The sequence below is a fragment of the Dermacentor variabilis genome, chromosome 10, assembly GCF_050947875.1.
Source record: "Dermacentor variabilis isolate Ectoservices chromosome 10, ASM5094787v1, whole genome shotgun sequence".
In the NCBI taxonomy this organism is placed as follows: Eukaryota; Metazoa; Arthropoda; class Arachnida; order Ixodida; family Ixodidae; genus Dermacentor; species Dermacentor variabilis.
Window position 1 is genome coordinate 129,430,652 of NC_134577.1, and position 24,786 is coordinate 129,455,437.

Sequence of the window (24,786 nt, forward strand, 5' to 3'; positions counted from 1 at the left end):
AAAGCGAGATATAAAAAGGAACAAGAAGCATGTGCTTGCTGCAGTAAAACTAGGGAAACTATGGAGCATGTTATATTAGAATGTGAAGAAGTCTACCCAGCGGGCGATTTAGGCATCACTGGCCTCCTTGAAGCCCTTGGGTTTAGCGGGAGCAGTGGAAAAGTAAACATGTACGCAATAGGCATTAGTAAGAGGCGATTGGAGGATTGGTGGACGAAAAGTAGGGAAACGACAAAAAATGGAGACATACAAAAGCACAGTTAGCAATAGGGGATTAGAAAATTTGGCTGTGGGAGTTTATAGTGTTTATTTTTTTTTTTTATTGTTTAACTTAGGTAGGACATTAAGCAGTATAATAGCAAGAGCTGGGTGGCGCAACCCACCACCCCATTCCAAAGGGGACGCTCTTAACATCCATCCATCCATAGAAAAGAGCCTACCATATAACTAGGGGCGAAATTTCGCCACTGCCCACACAATGGCCGAACATTCGCGCTCCGTAATAGAGTAGTTCCGCTCCGCAGGTGACAAAAGACGGTTAGCGTACACAATGACACGTTCATGGCCGTGTTGAACTTGTGCCAAGACAGCACCGATTCCGTGGCCACTGGCATCATGCGCACCTCTGTAGGGGCTGAAGTAGCGAAACATCCTAGAATCGGTGGGGAGGTGAGCATGGTGGTAAGGCAAGAAAAGGCGGTGGCCTGAGAGGATCCCTATGAAAACGGCACACTTTTCTTCAGGAGATCTGTGACAGGGCGTGCTATTGTGGCAAAATCTTTAACAAAGTGGCGAAAGTAAGAGCAAAGGCCCACGAAACTTCGGACATCTGTTGCGGACCGTGGGACAGGGAACTCTTTCACGGCGCGAATTTTCTCTGGGTCCGGTCGGATGCCAGTCGCATTGATGACATGTCCGAGAACAGTAATCTCACGGTGGTCGAAGTTACATTTCTTGGAGTCGAGCTGTAGACTGGCCTTGCGAAAAAGGGCAAGTACAGCTGAAAGGCGCTCAATGTGTGTGCTGAATGAGGGCGAGAACACAGTAACATCATCTAGGTAGCAGAGACAAGTCGACCACTTGAATCCTTGGAATAATGAATCCATCATATGCTCGAAGGTACCGTATTTACACGACGGTAAGTCGACCACTTTTTTAAAATTTGAAAAGCTGAAGTGGGGGGGTCGACTTACAATCGAAACCAAAACATGGCACCGCCAAAAAAGCGAGACCAACGGGAGCTACAACGTAGTTACAATTTTGTGTTTGCTCTATGGCCCTACCCGTAGCTTTTCGCTATCCCGCATGTTTGTTTGCTTTTCGTAAGAGTTTTTCAACATTTTTGAGAGTTTTACTGCGCACGCATGAGTACACGTAACACTTATGGGGGGGTGTCGATATTTGATGGAAGCGCCGCTGTTCCCATTTGCGGTGGCACCCTCAGAACGACGGCGCTTCCGGGGAGTATCGGTAGTTCATGGAAGAGTAGACACCGCTCTCATATTTCTCTTTCCCTGTTGCGCTTAGCTTTCTCCATAGTATAGGCTGTTTCACATGGCGCGATTTTCAGTCAGTGACACAGCGAATTTCGTCACTCAGCGACCGCCGCAACGTCATGGGCTCTACGTGACAGGATTCCAACAAGTTGGTCGCGCCGTCGCTCAGTCGCAGCGATCGGCGCGATGTGGGAGGAGCAATGTGTGTTTCACCGCGCGTTGGTAGCTCTGTGGAGCAATGTAGCGCGTCAATTCTAGCTATGTTTAGGGCGTACCCACCAGCGTTTGCGGCTTAGGAGCTTCATACATTTTTTTCTTTCGCTTACACAATTCATTTGAAAGGAGCAGCTGCACGCTATCCAGATCGGGAGAAGGACACCGCCTCAACGTAAGGCACATACCCACTTGCTTGCCGCCGTCGTCAACGTCTTCATCCCTGCAAATCGCGCCAGCTGCTTATATACATGCACACTCAACAGTAGTTTGTTCTTCTGCAAAAGCAAATACTCATCCAGGGAAAAAAGTTGCGGCTTCCATAATAACAACAAAATTAGAGTGTACTAAACGGAACCACCCCATAGAATAAAGAAGAACCACCCCACCGACGCCGCACAAGCCGCATGCTTATACTTGTGGTGTTGTGCAGCGCTTCACTCACCGTATCTGCAAGCTGTCGTAAAGTCTCAACGCTTCTAAACGTTAAAAATGGTGTACCTATTCTATTATCGAATAAAAGTAGGAAAATTCAAATATTTGACTCGTTTCCATGTTGTTTTTATTTAACGATGCAGGCATGGATACTTTGTGAGCGGGACGCAACCTTGCGCGTCGCTGCGACGGATATCGCGCTGCCGCAAACGCATGTGAAAGCTGCGAGCGAAAATCGCTCTGCGATGTGCGTGGCAGAACGATTTTTTTCGCCCCAATCGCGCCATGTGAAACAGTCTGATGACGAAAGGCATTGGTTTGACGCGTTCCACTTGACTGCCGGCTACGTGCTACATCTATGCTTCCTCAGTCATTATGAGTGCTCCAGGCCCACTAATCATTCGGCACTCGTTCACAGCAGCGTTCAAAAGGACTGCCATCCTTTACGCCGAAGAAACAAATCACTGGCAGTGAGCTGCAAGTTCTATGTTTCTGAACGGGTGTTGCGAGAGTGGCGACTGCAGCGAAGCGAAATTTTGACCTGTGACGGCAAGTGAAAAATTTCCCACGTGCCGAAGTCTGGACGCTTTCCAGAGCTGTACGCTAAGCTTGCGGCGTACATCGCTGAAATGCGTGATTGGTCCCTGCCAGTGAAGTGCGACATGGTCATGAAACAAGCCCGGTCCTTCGCCTTTTAAGGACCTGCTCCGCCGTGAGTACAACGAGTAGCTGGTGGCAGAAGACCGCGAAATTACGCCAACCGGGCCTGTCAAAAAGCCTCCCTGACGGCTGTGTGTGGTTGGGTGCATTCGGCGTGGGCTGCTTTTCCACAAGATGTCGTGATGCGGTCGTTTGCCAAATGTGAAATTTCCCCGGACGACGACGGACTGTGAGACCATAGCAACGATGCCGATGGCAGCACTAGTGAAGACGAGTAGTCCAGACCATGTCAGCTACTAATAAATTTTCGTTATCGAATGCGCCCTCGGGTGTGCTCTATTTTTTTTTTTCCTGTTACGCGATATGGGGGGGTCGACTTACATTCGAGTCGATTTACAATCGTGTAAGTACGATAGCTGGAGCGTTGCATAGCCAAAAAGGCATAACTCTGAATTGGTGAAGACCATCAGGCGTTATAAAGGCGGTCTTTTCACGATCTAGATCATCGACAGCGATTTGCCAATATCCGGACCGCAGGTCGATGGACGAAAAATACTGTGACCCATATAGGCAATCGAGGGCATCATCGATACGAGGTAGCGGGTAGACGTCCTTCGCTATGCAGTTGAGGTGGCGGTAATCAACGCAGAATCCCCATGAACCATCCTTCTTTTGACCAGCACGACAGGGGATGCCCAGGGACTTGACAATGGCTCAATGATGTCTTTCGCTAGCATCTTGTATTTCAGTTTTGATGACGTGACGCTCCGAAGCTGACACTCGGTAGGGTTGCCGATGGATGGGTGGATTATCGCCTGTATGTATACGATGTTTGACAAGTGACGTCTGGCCTAAGCGTCAGTTCAGGTCGAATATATCGTTGTAGAAAAGCAATAGACTGCAGAGCTGTTCAGTCTCTGCAGGAGTGAGATCCGGCACGATCATTTTCCTAATGTTGTTGTCAGTACATTTAGCAGACCGGAAAGGCTCACACGCAGCATCGACGGCAAAGGTTTCAATGCAACTAACTTCGAAAGGAGTGATTGTAGCCACGGTGGTATCTTTCAGCAGAATTTGCTTAGCGAGCCCGAAATTCATCACAGGGAGATACGTGCAATTGTCTGTGACCCTCACTATTGTATGCGGAACGGTAACATTGTGGGTGAGAACGATGGCAGTTATGGGAGCGGAGATGTGATCACCAGAGGGAACTGGCATAGAAGGCGACATTTTGATGTATGTGAAGACCTGTGGTGGAATGTGAACAAAATCAGTCAGTCTTAGGCGAATTTCGTGTGGTGTCGAAGGAACGTCCAGGAGAGGCAGGTCAAGACGCACAGTACTTCAGGAACAATCGATAAGCGCTGAATGGGCGGAGAGGAAGTCTAGGCCTAGTATGAGGTCATGGGGGCATTGGTGAAGCACAGTGAAAAGGACGACAGTATGGCGGCTGCAAATGCTCACACGTGCAGTACACATTCCGACCACGGTCATCGTGTTACCGTCGGCGATTCGTACGAACAAAGTAATCGCAGGCGTAACAATTTTCTTTAAATGATGGCGTAGGCGGCTGGTAATAATCGATATGTGTGCTCCGGTATCTATGAGTGCTGTGACGGGTGTGCCATCTACTTGGACGTCAAGAAGGTTATTTCTCGTAAACAGCATCAAAGGAGGATTTTGCGGTGAATGCGACATTGCAGCACCACCTTGAGGTGCCACATTGCCTAGTTTTCCTGCTGGGACGGTCCTGGGTAGGTTAGCGACGGCGAGCGGTGAAGCTGGGGTGGATGTGGCTGACGACGTTGAGGCGAGGGCGAGCGAGCATAGCGGCGAGTCGACATAGTGGCGTCGGAAGCGCCACATAAGCGACGGGGTGAGGAACTTCGGGGCGAACTTGCATTCCGGAAGGTGTTTCGAGGAGGGGACAGCCAACGGCTCTGGCAGTGATGGGAAACGTGACCGATTAGGCCGCAGCAGAAGCAGATCGGTCTGTCGTCAGGTGTACGCCAGTTCGACAGATTCCTGGTAGTGTAGGGATAATGGACACTGTGAGGTGGACTGCGATAGGACTGAGGAATAGGAGCAGGGCGGTTGTCAGGGCGACTCAAGGAGCAGGCGCTGGGAAGACCCATATTAGCGATTTCCTGGCGAACCATGGACTGGATCAGCGATATCGTCTCAGCAGTGTTGTTCCAAGACGTCTGCTGAGGCGAGGCAGGAAACGCTGCTTCGAGTTCGCGGCATACAATTCGGGTCATGTTTTCGCTTGGTGGTGGCGAGCTAGATTGGTCGGTGGGGTCGGTACAGGAAGAGGTTGCTGCAGTATTTGGAAGCCGTGTAAACTTCTTGTATATACGGCGACTCTTCGCCTGCTCGAAACGGCGACATTCCTTCACAATGGCATCGACAGTCGATAAGTTTCTAAAGACCAGAAGGTTGAATGCGTCGTCCGCGATGCCTTTGATAATGTCCAACCTTGTCCGCCTCTGGCATTGACATGTCGATTTTATGACAGAGGGCTAGGACGTCCTGAATGTAGGAAACATACGACTCGGTAGCAGTTTGGGCACGCGTGGCGAGTTGTTGCTTGACGGCTAGTTGTCGACCGGTCGGATTGCCAAAAACGTCCGACAGCTTCTCTTTGAACAAGTCCCGGCTGATTAGCTCTTCTTCGTGTGTGTAAAACCACATATGCGGTGTTCCGTCGAGGTAGAACACGACATTGGCCAGCATTATGGTCGGATCCCACCTGTTCACCTTGCTGACGCGATCATACATCTTCACCATTCTTCTACGTCAACACCTTCGAGGCCGGTGAACTTGCCGGGGTCTTGTGGCTGAGGTAGAGCAACGTACTGGGTATGCGTAGTCGGCATTGTAGCTGCAGATGCGGTGCCTACCACTGGAAGCATGGTGCCAGGCTGGATGAGACGCCTGCTGCGAAGCTCCGTGGCGAAGACGTGTACCTTGCACCTCCACCAAAATGTCACGGGTATAAACTACACGATGTATTTACATGATGCGTATATATACAACAGCACAGAACCCCGAGAGGCTGTTGCCACTTCGTCGTCTTTACCGTAGACAACTTTGTCCTCTTTTCCACCGTAACAATACACGCAGTAGCAGTAGGAAGAACACTGATGTAAACACCCCCCTTGATTGATGTCAGCTATCGGCCAATAACAGCCATCTATGGGAATCTTGCACATGATGATGCTGAAAGTCACATCAGTTCACACAGAATGTAAACAGGAGCAAACTAGCTATGACCACCAAATGTCACCGTTTTGTTTACTGACACTAACAACCTTACTAAAAGGGTTCTACTCAAATTGAGGACGACACAACGAGCTATGGAAAGAAGAATGATAGGTGTAACGTTAAGGGATAAGAAAAGAGCAGATTGGGTGAGGGAACAAACGCGAGTTAATGACATCTTAGTTGAAATCAAGAAAAAGAAATGGGCATGGGCAGGACATGTAATGAGGAGGGAAGATAACCGATGGTCATTAAGGGTTACGGACTGGATCCCAAGGGAAGGGAAGCGTAGCAGGGGGCGGCAGAAAGTTAGGTGGGCGGATGAGATTAAGAAGTTTGCAGGGACGGCATGGCCACAATTAGTACATGACCGGGGTTGTTGGAGAAGTATGGGAGAGGCCTTTGCCCTGCAGTGGGCGTAACCAGGCTGATGATGATGATGATGATGACTATCAACCTAAGCGAGCAGAGACAATGATGTTACTGCATCTAACCTGCCTTTAAAAAAATTATGCAAAATATTTGTACGCTGAATTCTACTGCAGTGACAAGTCCATGTCTTCTTTTGTTTCATCACTATCATACCTATTTAAAGAAGTTGTGCGAAATCTATGATAATTTGTTTATGTAACCTGATCAATGCTATTGCATCTTTCAGTACGCAGTTTTCTTTTCTTTTTTGTTAACGCTTTCATTACCACTAGAATTGTGCTAATTTTCAGTGCTCTTATGTTTGAAAGCGTTATTTCAAGACGTAGTAGTCGCAACGTGTAACGGGGTACATAAAATGACAACTGGTGTTTTGAATGAATGTAAAGCAGTAATATATAGCTCGGACAGTTTTAGAGAATTCTGATGTGAAACTTCGAAGAAGCATTTGAAGGAACATGAATGGAAGTAATAATTTGGTATTTTTCATGACTGTAAACAAAATCATAAATATACATGTATGCCTGGCTGCTAGTTACCAACTTTTGTAAGTCAGACCACATGAGAAAAATATAACCGAGATTTGTCGGTGTCAGTACTAGCTACAGTGACACATATGCTATGCAGGAAAGCAGTAGGTTTGCAAATTACAAAATGAGCAAGTACCTATTACGCAGAAAGTATTGATTTCTAATCAGTGCTGCCGGTGCTTGGTTTATTTAGTACTGCACACTTTAGGCTCATCGAGCAATTGTTTTCAGGTGAGGGAGAGTCAGGGATGGAAGCGGCCAAGGGTGTTTTGGAGCAGCTCTGGAAGCAGCAAACTTGCCATTTTGGAGCATGTTCGGAGAATTTGGCCATTTTGTAGCACAGGATCTTCATTTTGGAGCAGCTTAAAGGGACACTAAAGTGAAAAATGATTTCTTCTGCATCAGTAAATTGCCATTATACAACACCAAAAACATCACTCTTACAACGATAAGATGTTTGGTAAGCCAGAAAAAGCGCAAGAACGAAATACGGGTGGCGATGCCTACTTAAGTTCCCGCACCTGGGGCTGTGACGTCTTCGATTTTGATGGCATCTTCTAGGGCCTACTAATTATATATAGCGGTAAAGATTGACTACATTGTGTTCTAAAAGAACCAAATATTAAACATGGCAAGTTTCGGGAACCTTTATTCAGCCAACGCGGTCCAAATGGAAAACATACTTTGGAATCTGTGACGTCACGCTGACGTACCGGCGCTGGGGTTTCGGCGCGAAATTCAAATACTGATACTTGGACCTTCATTTTCTCATCTTATAATCAAACAATTCTTTTTAAATTACTGCCTGCAGGGTTCTCAAACAATGCTTCATTAGTCTAAACTGATTTATCGTTTCACTTTAGTGTCCCTTTAATAAACATCAACATGAGTGAAATACAGGCAGATTAAGAAAACTTGTTCGTTATTTGACTTTGCAGAACAGTATTCAGTTACATATTGTGTGTGCCAATTAAATGTAGCCAAGAAATAAAACATAACATGAGGCTTTACGAGAACAGTGCTAAGTCATAAGTGTTTTTTTTTTTTTCTTGTGCACAAATAAGCAAATAAGCAAATTCAGGTTTATTGCCCAAGTTCTATTAAATAACTGTACTGATAATGTGTTATAGGAAATGTAGTGATGGATGTAAAAAAATGACTCATAACAGCATTTAAAGCAACCTAGAATTTGTGTGTGTGTTCTTTCTTTGCCCTCCCCCCCTCCCCCCCCCCCCAAAAAAAAAGGTGTCTGCGAAAATTTTAAACATACCACGTGACAATGCGCCCCTGCACCAGCAATATCAGCGGTCTCGAACATAAACTTTGTTACTTAGTACACTGTGCATCTTGCACACACTGAAACTGCATTATCACGTTTATAAAGGACCGAACATACGCACCGACAGTAACTCATGCATTAGCGAAAGAGCGCAGCTGCTTGTTTGCAATGCGATGAACTGGGCCCGTAGGTGACGAGGTTTGCATTTGAGACCACTGCAGTCCCAGGCATGCGAACATGCTGTGCTGACCTACGACTGTTTTCAACGGGGGAAAAAGGACTGCATTTGACCTATAGGTTGCTTTAAATGTCTTTATCGGTCATTTCAGCATCTTTTGCAACTTCTGTATTGGCACCATATCGATAAAGTAGGTTAATAAAAGCTAATGACACCTAAAATAATTATTTTTCCACAATTAACGAAACATCTATAACTATAAAGTGAGTGCTATTTGTGTGAAGCCATCCGTATTTTTTTTATTCTTGGCCATCCGGTATTAACACATGCCGTGATATATGGGAAGTTACTTGGTCATCGCTGTTTACTAGTTTTCCAGATACCATTAAAGGAAAAGAACCCCAATATATTTTGTCCAAAACATTAAGAAAAAACATCACTGCCTTTTCGCTCACTATACACACCTAATATCGGCTATACAGCCGCAGACCAATTTGTTGGACAAGCTCCAATTTATTTGTGGCCCAACCAAGGGCTCCATTGACCCAGTGTACTACAATGGTGACAGACAATTCAGATACCAAATGGGGCTTACTGAATTTATCATGCTTGATTTGGACAAGTTACGGCGTCATCACCATTACAGCGAATGGAGTTTCCATGATTTGCTTTTTATGACTGCCAAGTTGACTAAGATCGAAGCTTTACCTTCCTCCCTTGCATTCTGTGGGGGGAAAGGTCCTATTTCGCATCATGTGGTCTTGCAGAAAATGGAATAGATACAAAATCCACATTTGAGTGGCGATCACTGTTGCCCCTTTTCTGTGGCTGAGAAGTTTTACGAGCAAGCAGGAGGTTTGTTGCCATGCCACGCTGTCAAATCAGGGACCAGACGTGGCGCGAAGGTGAACTAGATTTGGGACGTTACAAGCATGGTGTTCTCCATTGACACAGATTTGCCAAAAGTGCATACAAGCCAGCACCAAAATGTATTATCACGACTAAAATGAGCTACATGCTAAATGATTCATTCACTCAGCTGACGGCTGCCCAATAAAGAGAGTGCCAGATCAAATTATCTTTAGCTGGTCCACATAGTATGTGAATGCTTAAGAACTATATAAATGTGCATAATACATTTCTAATTTCCCTAAACCCAAGTTACAATGCGCCACCTAATGTCCACACTCCAGATGTCACAGCTGAAAGTGGCTGCCTAGGCTTTGGAGTCCTGGGGGGTGGGGGCTAGACTGCAAATGTCCACTTAGTGGACATGTTGATTTCTTCTGCTGCTACAGTGATCATTGGCTGGGCTGAGGTATCAGCGAAAAAGAAACAGGCACCCCAGCCAGTTTCCTTATCACTGGTTCAGCTCCAGCCAATCAATGGCAGCCGAAATGGACAGTCCACTAGGAATGTCCATTTGGCCAAACGGGCTAGTCGGCTAAAGTTCATGCTGAACAAATCTCAAAGCACACTACCCCACAGACAAAAGATTGCAGAAAAACAGACTTGAAAGCACTTCATACAGCTGAAAATTTTTTGTTGAGCACGAAGACTATATTACATATGTAGTTGTACGATTTCATAAGCATGCACAGCAGAACACGGATACTGGAAAATCAACTGAACTATTCATGAGAGAAAGTGACCTACAGTACAAACAAAAAACACAATAAAGTAATCAAGGTAGATGAAGTCCTTATGAAAAATTATTGTGGCTTGACTGACGCATGCTCTTCCCTCTTCTTGATATACCTATATAATCCTATGAGCTCACAATTGATCTTAATATCGAAAAATAATCCCAGTTTCTTTGAAAACCAGATAGCTACCGCAGCATTTACAATGGCCAGCAAAATGTGATGAGCCTGAAACATTTAACAAAGCGTGTTATTCCGTAAGGTGATTGTTGATGCGTCTTCCAGATTGTCCGACATCACTACCACAAGAAAGGGGAACAGTGTATACTACAACAAATACACATTTGACAAATAACTCGCAGTGTCTCACAGTGCAAAGTGATAATTCCTTAGTTCTGTTAGTGTGCGAGCACACACAAGAAGTTTCTGTTTCTTTTCGGTAAAGAACACATCACTATTGTACTGGTGCCAACATGTTTCAAGTTATGTGCAATTCTGCAGATGTGGAATGCACTGCACGTATGCGCAATGCATCTCTATATGAACACGTGAGGGGATGCGGTGGTTCTTCATCATACACGCACGTAAATGTGTTACTTGGCAATACACACAGTATACTCAACAAACGTGATGTACTTAATACTTTGATTCTTGGGAAGAAGACAGTACTGCGTTAATGGAAATTGTGTTGCACCCTAAGATTTATGACCACTAAATTTTTAACAGTGTTTTGGTCATTTAACGATATGGCTTTGCACTGTGCCACGTGTGAGTGTTTGCCTTTTCCAGAACAGACGGTTATAATCAGGAGTTACAGGGATCAGACCGCCTGAGAAGTCTTTCAAGAGTTGTGCATTGAACGGCTTGGCACTAGTTGCATCAGCACCCTTTCTGTGTCAGTATAGATGAAAGAGCACAATTATCTGCAACACCAAGTGATGCAGTGCACCAGCCCCTCTGAGCCAGCCCCTGTTCTTTGTTTTCTTCCGTCTCTTTCATTCCTCTACCTAGAAATTTTACATGTATGCTGCCTATTTGGTGCCTCGGTATTTTTGTACCACTTTTACCACCTGTGTCAACCTTTTATTCCACGGGGAAGCAATCTTAGCATTTCATGGCACTACTTTTCTTTTATACAACTTCTGCATTATTTTCTCCTTTTGACAATCTTTCTTTTTTGAACTAGACTCCCTTTTTATTGTTGTGGCATTTTTTTTCTTCTAAAGTGTTGTCATGGCATTGTTTTCTATGCTTTTATCTGAGTGTGTGGCTCGGGTGTCGCCTCGATGGGAAATGGTAGTGCAAAGTTAAGTTTATGACACCCGCAGTATGTTCGTGAAAAATTTCCAAACTTTGATTTCTGACCAACTGCCAATGACTGACACCGAAATTAGGGGTTTTTTTGGGGGGGCATTCTAGTTATGACGATGAAGCTAAAAATATTTCAGACAAATTTTCAAAAGGTTTCTTGCAAACTAAAAACAGAAGTATGCATCTACAAAACGCATTTATTTTGTTATAAAACTCCGAAGATGCCGAAATAGTGAGATACTTAACCCTTCATATAAGGAACTTCTCAATATAAGGAAGTATTTAATTTTTTTATAACTTCTTGTCCATAGAACACCATGCATTTAGAACGTCAATATAACGAAGTGTGCTATATACACGATTTCTATGCAACAAAATTTCACTGCCGCCTTGAAGAAATGGACACAATAAATGGAAACTTCCACAGAAGCAAATGGTGAAGTGGATGAATTACTAGAAGAGTTGACTGTTGGGCTAGTTGGTCGTCCATATTTGAAGAGGTAGCTTAGCGCAAATAAAACCACGGACACAAGGAAGACAGACAAGGACAAGCGCTACTCACAACAGTTGTGAGTAGCGCTTGTCCTTGTCTGTCTTCCTTGTGTCCGTGGTTTTATTTGCGCTAAGCTACCTCTTCAAATAAGGATGAATTACAAACGGATCTTGCCAAATGCACCTGTCAAACTGCAAGCCAGCCATGCGACCATGAGCAACCGCCGAAGCGCAGCAGCGTCATGTTCCAAAGAAAGTTCCAAGTCTGATAAGATCCTATTGTGCCACAAGCGCTGTATGCTTTGGCTGCGAGTGAAATCATGCGAGGGTGAGTGGAGAGGAATGATGGCTTGATGAGAGCTGTCTTCTCATGCGAGCAAGAGGAACGTGGGGAGGGGAAAGAGTGTTTGCAAAGGGAGAGGGAAAAGGGTGGGGAAAAGGGGAAAGTTCGTGCGCACTTGCTTTTCTAGCACCGCCATGGCTGCACATGGCTGTCAGCGCAGCTCAGTGCATGTGCATATGCAGCCCGCATGCTCTGCTTTAGAGGTAATCTGATGCGTGAGCGTAGAGTGGAGTGTCGAGACACCGTGGCATCATGTGTGCTGTCTTGTCGTGCATTTAGTACTGCTAGGCTGCATAATCTCGAGTTTTGGAGACTCGTGGAAGCGAGAGGCAGACGAAGCATTCATTCCCTGCTGCTGGCGCTTTTCATGATACCGTCATCGCACTGCAGGCGACACTATCAGTTGTAAATGCGGAGTTGATGCAAAAGCATGGCTGGCTTTGCTTTGGATCGCTGATCTGAAGATCAGCGACTGTGTCGACAAAATTGTCGACACGGCATAAAACCGTATCTTTTGTTGCCATCTCTCCAACTGAATAAAATGAACTTTTTTTTCATTTAAATGTGCTTTTTCCTATTGCCCACTAATTTAGAAAATTGTCCGCCCCCTTCCACGCAAGAAAGATCCATAGGCGACTGTACTTATTTCCATAAACGGTTGAATTTCAATAAAATTTTGATGTCACAAAACAAATTGCCAATTTTAACGACTTTGTTATAGCGAGGTTTAAATGTACTTTTATGGCCACACGACCTGCATTGCCTGCTATGTGCATGAAATAGTATAGGTCATGCGACGTGTCCCTTTGGCAGTGTCAGAGTGCCTTAACAGTCCAGAGGTGTATAACCGATGAAGCCCAATGCTGCACTCAACAGCTGAGTGAACTTTGGATCATTCAAGTGGCATCAACATTGAGGACAGGCAAGTGGAGAAACACAGTAAAGCCGACTTCAGCAACTTCATTTTCGAACATGATATTAAGCATGCATGGCATCTTTGCTCCCGCATGTGTGATATGCATTAGTATAAATATGCGCACCTGTTTCCAATAATACCTCTGTTGAAGTAAGAGCTTATGTGCATCCATCTTGTTTGTCCTCATTGTTTCATGCATTTAAACAGTCCAAAGTATGCCTTACCTACAAGGCCAAACCTCTATGCTTGACAAGCTGAGCGATATAGCAAATGGTGCGTAGTACCTTGCATACACTGGTTGTGCTCAAAGTGCACTTGGGGGTCAGTCGCGCCTCTGCGGCAGCTTGCTGCCATCCTGCCAGAAGCAAAACATGCGGATTAGTGCGTCCACACAAATTGGCTTCACTAAGCACTGCAGCTGCCAAAAAGCTCAGAATACAATCGGCACACAGTAGAGGGTGTTGCATCATCAATGTACTTAAGAAAGTGGTAATGATTTATTCTTTTTAGTATACCTTGCTGCACAAGGAAGACAAGAAAGTTCACTAATGATTACAATACTCCCTAGTGCAAAGTTTAAGTGCAGCTCTACACATTTTCATTTTGCAATATATTGGCTTGTGTGGACAATCCGTCTCGTGCAGCCGTTACAAATGGAGTGAAATGTGGCATGACTGCCCCACTAATTGTGATGTGTGGATGCAATTAACAGCAGCTGCAACAGACAGACCACTCATACAGCGCTTTGTTTCCATACAAATGATGTGCGCTACTTTGGCGCCATCTCGTAGCCATCGTTATCACAAAGCCTGTTGTGTGCAGCACTACCCTTTTCTTCTCAAGCTTTTGCCATGCCCTCCTTCTCTGCTTTCCCCCTTGCACTCTCTTCGCTTCACCATCTTTCATCCGTGCTCTCCATTTGCACTTTCATCCTTTTGCTGTGCTCGTTCACTCAGTTACAAGGGGCAAGGCTGACACCGGCGCTCACTGCAGGAACGGGTGCCGAAGAGCTGCACTCTAAAAGGAAACACAGGGGTGGAACTGCCCAAGAGTGTTTTGGAGCAGCTCCAGGAGTAGCAAATTTGGCCCTTCGGAGCAGGTTTGGAGTGAAATTACTCATTTTGGAGCCCAACATATGTATTTCAGAGCAGCTTCGTAAAGCTCAATTAACATGAGTGTACAAATACAACAGGCAGACCAAGGAAAAGTTATCTGAATTCACAGAACCGTATAAAGTTACATACTAGCTGTGCAAATAAATGTGGCCGAGAAATAAAAGCTTTACGGAAATGGCGCCCACTGTATTTCGAGCTTTGTTTGTTCAAGCCATGCTGTTTGTGTCAATTGCTGGTGCATTGTGACTTTTTGTTACTTCACAGGCTTTTTTGTAGTTTTAATAAAAGGATTGCAATATATTGTAGGTTGCTTTAAACACATTGCTCATTTCTCAACACACTCGAACTTTTTCCATGGCACCATATCGATTGAGTAGGTTAATAAAACCTATCTATACCAAATAATTATCTGTACAGGCTTAAGAAGTATGTCGCCAACAAAAAAAAATCCTCATGACTAGCATGAAGAAAGACCCATCAATGTACGCAGTGATTTACCAATAGAGCGAACACTGAAGGCACATGGCCCCTGCTCGGCACCACCACCACTGGCCACCGGCTGCAAGGAGTTTCGTGCAGGTGCAGTGAGTACTGTGGACGGTGCTCTTTCACCATCTGCGCTCGTGGTTTGAACCATTGCGAAGCAAGCCACTCGCAAAGTTCGTGTTCCAAAGCAACCACTTCTAGCTCATGCTTCAAAGGGCTTTTCGACAGTGGAAAATCACCTTCAGGTGTAATTCTAGCCACTATTCATTCTCAGCGGTCTGCGTGGCTGACCAAAAACGTCTAAAATCAAATAAATGTTGCCCTATTCATCAGCAGCAATACTGCCGTGTGTTGTGGACCTCCTCACTACATACACAATTGCCTGCTGTGAAAAGATTTACATTTCTCGTCAATGCCCATGATTGCACCATGGCTTGAGTTCCAGACAATGAGAGGCAGTGTATTGTGGAACTATGGTAAGGACAGTATAGTCAATGTGCTATTTCTAAACATAACACAGCGGCGGCTAAAAATAGTTAACAGAATTATTCAGGCATAAAAAAGCAACCGCCACATAAAAGACGTTCCTTGGTAGCCGTAGTGCTGGGCCACAAGCCACACGGATGACCTTGCCATCATAGCTGTTGTTGTTGGAAGATCTAGGGTTCAAGAGATCAAAGAAACCCTTACCATGAATGTTTCAAAAAATACTGTGAAGCACTGCTTATATCAGGCAGGTCTGAAAGGCAGAACTGCTGCACAGAAAGTCCTAAGGTCCTCTTTCATGCTGCCAACAAGAACAAGCAGCTTCAGCTTATGCAGTGTGTCCCACAAATTGGGTGCTGCAGGATTGGAAGAAGGTCGTTTTTACAGAGATATCATCCTTCACTACCTGTGCATTTGGCACCCTGACTGCACCCCTCGGTGCTTATTAAAACTATGCTGTTTGAACTATCTTCTGTATCGATTGTCAATAGTTCTAAGTTCGTCGTTTTAGCATGAATACAGCATCAGACCATTTGTAAAAGGTGCCAATGTTCCCTAAAACAAAATACAGGATCATGTATGCAAGACTACCTGTCAAGCGAAACCAATCACTGATGATAACTGGGAATAATGCTAAAAATGTCAATGGCATTTGAATTTTTTCTTGTAGTAATGCATAAAAATGGCAGCCAATATATAGAAATGGTATCCCCAAAGACATTACATTACACTTCAAGGGCCCCTAGTGCGACAAATTACACCAAAACAGCAGTGTAAACTCCAATGTATACTTTTTTCCCAAGCTGTTTGTAGTTTCGTTACTAGGAAAGCTTTGCATGGCATATGTGGAACACTCGGCATTCCACATATGATTCTGTACTGAAGAAGTACAGACTCTAGTAATGCAGCCTCAAATACAATAATAGCATGTCTTGTTCAGAAAATTTCTTAACAAACTTGCACTTTGATGAAAAGACTCACAATTTGCATGGCCTTATAACGCACTGTACAGATCATACAACCTGCTTACTTAACCTCAATTACTTCATATTTCGGCTACAGGCCAGAGTTTGTCTAGCCACTCGCTGCAAGCGAAAGGACAGTCAGCGTGTGGGGATGCATGAGCAAAGGTGGCCTTGGACCTCTTGTCAGGCTGCAAGGAAAACTCGTGGACTGCAACATCCTCGACACAGTTGCCCTTCCTCATGTCGCTTCCCAGCCACACGACTGTGTTGCAGCATGACAACTGCCCTGTTCTTCAGCAGCACGAAGTGCGGGCTCCAAGCTGGTCACCGCAGCCTTATCACAGTGGTCACGGAAAAAGGCACATCAGTGCGTGCATTGCCTTTGGAGAGCTGTCAAGGCTGAGTAAGGGTGCTTGATGTGTTTTTCTCTGAAGCACTGTATACATTCCTTCCTTCCATAATGAAGGCACTTCTGGAGGCAAACAAGGAAGTGAGAAGGCTTTAAACAGTGTACGTGGATTATGCTTCTGTTCTTTGAAAGCACGAGAAGAATAATACAGTTCTTGAGAGTACTTTTGATGCCAAGCACGTAAACAATGATGTTTGTTTTCTGAAATATATGGTGGATCCGTGAGGAGAAAGCCGTTTCGCAAAAGCATTTTGCACAACTTCGTTGCTACCTTCAGGAGAAAGTGATCCTAAAATACGTATGGAGCTGCTTATTATACACACATACCTTCCCGTCAAGACATGTGCTAGGCAAAACCTGGCACAAACAAGCAATAGAATCTATGAGGTAAAAGAGCCCGGAGGTCCAATGACACTAATCAATGAGGTTTAAAGAGCTTCAAGTCAGTGGGTGGCTGTCCTGAAATATGTTTACCATAACCTTGCCACTGTGCAAACTGATTGTCTTCTGTAAGAACACACATAGCTCAGATGGCTCACCTAGTGCAGAACCTTGAAGCTCACATGGACATGCTGAAAATGCTTTGAGGCCGACTAACCTGCTTTTTCACAACCTTCCGAATGCTTTGTCATCAGAAACGTTTACACAGGCCGAGGAACTAAACACTTGTCATTGCCGCAATCATCGAAACATAAGCACTGACCCAAAAGAAATAGAATGCGCTTATCGCCTCAGCTGCCATTCACATGACTACCATCGCCCTGTCATCATTAAGTTCACCTTTCACAAGACCAAGGAATCAGTTCTGTCACAAGGACAAATTTAGGAGCACACAATACAGTTGACTTAAATTAATTCAATCCTGACAGGACCTATGAAACTGGTCAAATATCTGGTGAGTCGAATTAAAAGGCAGAAAAACAGCTTAATCACTTGGCATAATTTGCCCTTAAAGTTAGGTTCGCCTCAATACAGCCTTGTTATGCTACGAAGCATACCAAGTGAGAAAAGGTGTCACTGTTAGGGGAAAGAGCATGTGTTCCTTAATTTACACATGCACATGTGCCATCTCCGGTCACATTAGGAGCACTGAGATGCCTATACTCCGTTTCATACATCAGGTGCAATGCTGTGGAAGCCCCGCAAGAAGTACGGTCACTGAAATTTATCGCTCTATGCGTTTCATCTATGCAATGGTCTATGCTTCGATGCACACCAGTGGTGATTGCCCGCGTGAGTATGCACGTCAGGCTGGCGCGACAGGCTGCATATAAACAACAAATGAAAAGCAAAGTGATCTAAAACGACATGTTAGCAGACGTATCAGTACATGATTTGTTTCTTTCTAAAAGTAAATTCTTTTTTTTTTTTTCATTCAGAATGGAGCTTATATAAAGAACATTTTTGCAAGAATCAGTCAAAAGAACACCGAACTATATTTAAGTGCGAATGCAGCCACTGAAAAAAGTATCTCTAGCCTCCACAGCATTGCACCTGATATATGAAACCAAGTATAGTAAGCTTACAGGGAGGCCTTCAGAGCGATCAAGGCAGAAAGCTGGGCTAGATTGTCTGACATCATTACTTAAAAGACTAGTGCAAATAACATGGACAAAGACAGAGGAGGCAACAGGACGAGTGCTAAACATCAACTGAGGTTTTATTGGGAGAGAAGGTAAATATATACATTACGGTGGTGCATGCGCACACAGGGTTAAAACAGTACAAGCACAATCTAATCAAAATGAGGCAAACTATTCTGCAAGTACATTTTTTTTTCTTTTTTGGACAAGGCAAGTGATATCGTACTGACACAGTTATCACCTTCCCTGCCAATGTGATATGCCTCACAAATCTCGCGCCCCCACCTTGTGCTTCCCCTACCAAGCACACACTTGGTATCAAACGCAGGCACACACCTGCACTGCTTACAATGATTGGCCAAATGGCCGCGCCCCGCTAATGAATCTACTAGCGTTCGGTGCTCTCGTAGCCGTTCGTTTAGGCAGCGGCCAGACTGCCCCACGTAGCATCTACCGCAGGAGAGAGGTATGCAGTATATGACCCCAACGATGCAGCGTACAAACTTGCATTAGTGTTTTATGGTGCAGACTGGTTTTTTTTTTTTCTTACGGCTTTGCACATGCGCACCAGCTTTTCGGGGGCAGCGAACAACACGTCCACGCCGCACTTCCCTCCAACTTTTCTCAGCCGGTGCGATAGCTGGTGCACGTACGGTATAGCTGTACGCTTCACCTTCTTGCAGCATTTTTCCGCTGCCATGCCAGGGCGTCCACCTGCCCTGATTTCTTTCAGGAGGCATTCCACCACAGCCGTCACGATACCTTTCGCAAAACCGGCATTCTGCAACCGGAGCACTTGCATCTGCAAACTAACCTCAATTTTATGGTGGCAAGAATTTTCGAGAGCACCATGCAGGCAATTTCTTGCAATGCCCCGCTTAACCAATTTTGAGTCAGCCCAATGATATGCTAAAATTTCCTTTTTTGTGTGTGGCTGGTACGACCAGCAGATGTGCCCCGTGCCAAAGTACAAACACAGCTCGAGGAATTGGAGACACCCGTTTAATGGCACTTCATGCGTGAACATTAGTTTGCCAGAACAATCACCGAAAATCTCTAAAACACTTTTTACAACCTGTGGTTTGTCGCTCTCGTTGTCAACATTTACAAACACAATAAAATCATCGACATATCTAAAACACCTCACAACACGTTTTTCCTCTTTCACAACATCACTTGCCTTGTCCAAAAAAGAAAAAAATGTACTTGCAGAATAGTTTGCCTCATTTTGATTAGATTGTGCTTGTACTGTTTTAACCCTGTGTGCGCATGCACCACCGAAATGTATGTATGTACCTTCCCTCGCAATAAAACATCAGTTGATGTTTAGCGCTCGTCCTGTCGCCTCCTCTGTCTGTGTCCATGTTATTTGCGCTAATCTTTTGAGTAATGATGTCACACCGACTAGCCCATCTTTCTGCCTTGATCGCTTTGATTTCTCGTACATCGGGCCCTGTGCTTCCTTCTTTTATGTGTCGAGATCCCTCAGTTACCTATGTGAACCTAATAGCAGTAACTACCTAGCGGGCAAGAGTGCTATCCTTCGCCCTGAAGAATGGACTGGTACCGCCTGATGTGCAAGCCTTGTTCCATCCCTACCAAGCGTCTGTGCGACATACTAGAAGAATCACCAAGATCTTTCGTGCCAAACTCTGGAGACACATCCGGTATTTCCATTTGTGCCTATGTGTGCATGCCGCGACCAGGGCAAGCTGCCAGGTAACCTGCGACGCCTTGATGAGGACTTGGGCTAGGGAGGCAGCTAATGTTACCGAGTTTCTGTGGTCTTTTGGCCTGCCATCTTTGTGTGCTTGGAAAAATGCAAAGGAGGATTCCCAAGATGTTCATAAGAAGAAAAAAGTGTTGCGTTTAATGGAAAGTGGTCTCCCAGATAAAGTTCAAAGGGTTTTGAGCTGCGGGCCTAAATTTTGTAATGAGGTTAACGAAACACCGCTTGGACTCCTTACTATGGTTAGGATAGTTGGGCAATGTGCAGAGGCGGAAGAGAAAGCTAGATGTATTTCCGAAGGTGTCGATTGCCTGTTAGGTAGAAAGTCCTGTTCACTTGGGGCAACGCTAACGGTGAGTAAAACAATTCATTACCTCAGGAAGAACAATCTCTCTTTGCTGACTGCTGATAAGGAGGGTGGTTTCACCGCGTTGCCCAAAACATGTGCCATGAAAAGGCTAAGCAGGCTATTGAAAAGAATTTTGTTCTCTTGGAAAGATCTTGCAGGACAGTAAAAGCAGAGGCATTAAAACTGTGTGAACAGATCAATTTGACAGGACTACACAAGTCTGTAAAAGCTGCGAATACGCCGGGGCTGAACATATTTTTTTCTGCAAAAACCCACAAAGAAGGCATGCCTCTCAGAGCAATTGTATCCGAGAAAGAAACCTGGCAAGGTCTGGTATCAAAATACCTACAAAAGCATCTTAGCCAACTAGACGCAGATCCTTTTCGTGTGAGCAACCTAAAGGATGTGATTGAATTTTTGGGTGAGCAAGACGGTGCTTCAAGAGCCAATTTTGCTTTTCCAATTGATATTGAGGAGCTCTTCTATTCCATTCCCCAAACAGAGTTGTTAGACGCAGTAAAAGAGCGGATTGAAAGCTGGGGGGCTGTCCAGTTCCAGAATAGTAGCGGGGTTTTCGTAAATGACTTTGTAGCATTAGTTGAGTGCTACCTCTCTTCCACCTACATTTGTTTTAACGACAAGTTGTTCGTGCAAAAAGATGGTATTTGCATAGGCTCTTGCATAGCTCCAATACTTAACGAAATATTTTAAGGCCCATTTGACAAGTGCGTGGCAGCGTGCATGAAAGAGGAAAAACATGTTGTGAAGTGTTTTAGATATGTCGATGATCTTATTGTGTTTGTGAATGTTGACAATGAGAGCGACAAACCACAGGTTGTAAAAAGTGTTTTAGAGATTTTCGGTGATTGTTCTGGCAAACTAAGGTTCACGCATGAAGTGCCGTTGAACGGGTGCCTCCAATTCGTCGAGCTGTGTTTGTACTTTGGCACGGGGCACATCTGCTGGTCGTACCAGCCATGCACAAAAAAGGAAATTTTAGCATATAATTCGGCTCACTCAAAATTGGTTAAGCGGGGCATTGCAAAAAATTTGCCTGCGTGGTGCTCTCGAAAATTCTTGCCACCATAAAATTGACGTTAGTTTACAGGTGCAAGTGCTCCGGTTGCAGAACGCCAGTTTTCCGAAAGGTATCGTGACAGCTGTGGTGGAATGCCTCCTGAAAGAAATCAGGACAGATGGACGCTCTGGCATGGCAGCGGAAAAATGCTGCAAGAAGGTGAAGCGTACAGCTATACCGTACGTGCACCAGCTATCGCACCGGCTGAGAAAAGTTGGAGGGAAGTGCGGTGTGGATGTGTTGTTTGCTGCCCCCAAAAAGCTGGTGCGCATGTGCAAAGCCGTAAACGAAAAAAAAACGGTCTGTGCCATAAAACACTAATGCAAGTTTGTACACTGCATCGTTGGGGTCGTATACCGCATACCTCTCTCCTGCGGTAGATGCTACGTGGGGCAGTCTGGCCGCTGCCTAAACGAACGGCTACGAGAGCACCGAACGCTGGTAGATTCATTAGTGGGGGGCGGCCATTTGGCCAAGCATTGTAAGCAGTGCGGGTGCGTGCCTGCGTTTGACACCACGTGTGTGCTTGGTAGAGGAGGCACAAGGTGGGGGCGCGAGATTTGTGAGGCATATCACACTGACAGGGAAGGTGATAACTGTGTCAGTATGACATCACTTGCCTTGTCCAAAAAGAAAAAACGTACTTGCAGAATAGTTTGCCTCATTTTGATTAGATTGTGCTTGTACTGTTTTAACCCTGTGTGCACATGCACCACCGAAATGTATATATGTACCTTCTCTCGCAATAAAACCTCAGTTGATGTTTAGCGCTCGTCCTGTTGCCTCCTCTGTCTGTGTCCATGTTATTTGCGCTAGTCTTTTGAGTAATGAGGCCTTCAGAGTTTTAGAAAGACCCCCACTCTTTTGTTCGCGTTAAACGTCCCCTCGACTGAGTTTTTTCATCTAGCCACCGTTCTTTTGGTTAGCTTTCCCAAAACACAGATGGTTTCCTCCTGCTTCTCAGTGCATGGTGCATGCGTGCGTATACCTAAAGAACATGTACTAGGCCCCGTTAACAGTCTCCTATTCAATCGAGACACGCATGGCAGGCGAGAATAGGCCTCCAATCGCCACAGGAATGTGAGAAACAGCTATGAATGGCTGCCAGACTTGTAGCACATATAAACGAGAATGCAAGGAGACACTTGAAAGACAGACAAAAAAAAAAGACATTATAGGGTTTTACGTGGCAAAACCACGATGTGATTATGAGGCACGCCGTAGTGGGGGACTCAGGAAATTTCATCCACCTGGGGTTCTTTAACCTGCGCCCAAATCTAAATACACGGGTGCTTTCGCATTTCACCCTGATCGAAATGCGGCCGCCGTGGCCAGGATTTGATCCTGCGACCTTGTGCTTAAAGACACAGACAATGAATGTATGGTTTTTTTACTGGCGCAAGGGCCAGATATGGCCAAAGAGCGCCAGGTCCATGGCGATGAGTTTGCAATGTAGGTATGAGTTCTATGAAGTTGGTGTGGTGTGGCTGTAAAAGGGGCCTTAAAATAGTTGCTCTAGAGTGCGTAAAATTCATCTGTAATAAGATTATGTTGATGACAAATAATGTGTTTTATGAGCATTAAAATCCATCGTAAAAGAATGATGCAAAATAGGAAATATATGAGATGTTAAAATTACCTGGAGCACTGCTGCCTCACCAGAGCCCTTGAAACACAAGGGCCTAGAGGCATGTGCTATATGAAAGAGTTATCACAGCGGCATTCTAGAGGAGACGCTACGAACATGTGGGGCTAACAACATGCAACACATCTTTCAGAAAACTTAGGACTGCGTTGGTGTCAAATAGCGGTTCTGGGCCAAGTAACATTACAGGATCAAGGGGGATGTGCTGCCGGTATGCTAGGGGAAAATGTTTCTTTCTCTCAGATTCGGCTGCCCGACACTCCAGGAGGACGTGGAGGACGGTCAGCCTCTCCCCGCATCTACCGCAGGTTGGAGAATCATTTTCAGTGAGTAAAAAGTTATGCGTGCCAAATGCGTGTCCTATTCTGAGGCAACAAAATAGGACATCTGTTCGCCGTGATTTTGTTATGGAGGGCCAAGAACCTAACTGTGGCTTTATCACATGCAGTTTGTTATTTACTTCTGCGTCCCACATATGTTGCCAGTGGTTTCGCAGTTTCCTTCTTAAGAAAGGCTTCAGGTCTGTGGCAGGGACCGAAGCAGCAGGATTAATTGCATGCAATGAAATTGATGTGGCCATCTGGTCCGCTAGAATTTCACCCTCGATGCCCCTATGTCCAGGCACCCAGCATATAATCACACGTTGGTTAGATATATATGCTTTACACAGGATGGAGTAGAGTTCATTAATTACCAGATTCTTGTGGTTACAGAATAACATCAAGGCCTTCACAACACTAAGGGAGTCCGTATATATAACTGATTTCTGGAGTTTGGTTTGTTTATATGCTTTACAGCTGACAACAGTGCATAGGCCTCAGCTGTAAAGATACTAGTTTCCGGATGCAGTACATCGGATGGAAGGATGGACCAACGGCTGCATAGGACACCCCGTCGTGTGACTTCGATGGGTCTGTATAGAACTCCGCGCAGAAGTGTTTGTACTGGAGTTCCTGGAAATGCATTTGGATTTCAATCTCTGGAGCATGTTTTGTAACCTGCATGAAAGATATATCGCATTGTATCAGCTGCCACTCCCAAGGAGGTAGCAGCTTGGGTGGATGCATTAGGCGAAGCTCGAGGAGTGGGACATGCATTTCATGACTAAGCTCCCTCTCACGCAGCGAGAAAGGCTGTCTTACGGAGGGACAATTACGAAAGAGTGTAGCATATATTATATCGTTAACGGTATTAGAACACGGATCTTGAGGATTAGAGTGGACTTTCAGAAAATATGTTTAGCTGATGTATGTTCTCTGCAGATGAAGTGACCACTTATTTGATTCTACATATAAACTTTGCATGGGACTTGTTCTGAAAGCGCCAGTGGCCAGTCGGATTCTTAGATGGTGGACTAGGTCTAGCATCTTTAGCGCGCTCGGGGCGGCAGAGTGATAAATCACGGCACCATAGTCCAATCGTGATCGAATGAGGCTATTATAGAGATTCATTAAACACTTCCTGTCACTACCCCATGTAGTCTGGGATAGAAGTTTCGTTATGTTCATTGTTTTTAGACATTTTTCTTTAAGAAGTTTAATGTGTGGGACGAAAGTGAGTCTGTAGTCAAGTATAACATTTAGAAATTTGTGCTCTTTGTTTACAGGTATCTGTTGTCCACACAGTTCTAAGCAAGGATCTGGGATCAGGCCTCTCTTTCTTGTAAAAAGAACACACAAACTTTTGTTAGGATTGATCTTAAATCCATTTTTGTCTGCCCACTTTGACACTTTGTTCAGGCGATGCTGTATC

The 24,786-nt window shown here is 45.0% G+C and overlaps 1 protein-coding gene across 6 annotated transcripts in view; it reads right to left on the reverse strand.

Moving 5' to 3' along the window:
* Nucleotides 1-24,786, reverse strand: part of Aldh-III (Aldehyde dehydrogenase type III) — a 243,327-nt gene that overhangs the window by 11,300 nt on the left and 207,241 nt on the right. For 4 of the 6 annotated variants that reach the window (XM_075673392.1, XM_075673387.1, XM_075673390.1 and 1 more), the window contains one exon: nucleotides 13,474-13,544. The exons of the other annotated variants lie outside the window; for them this stretch is intronic. In XM_075673392.1, the coding sequence (XP_075529507.1) occupies nucleotides 13,512-13,544 (33 nt within the window). In that variant the 3' untranslated portion in view covers nucleotides 13,474-13,511. The remainder of the gene's footprint in view (nucleotides 1-13,473; nucleotides 13,545-24,786) is intronic. 6 annotated transcript variants of the gene reach the window in all.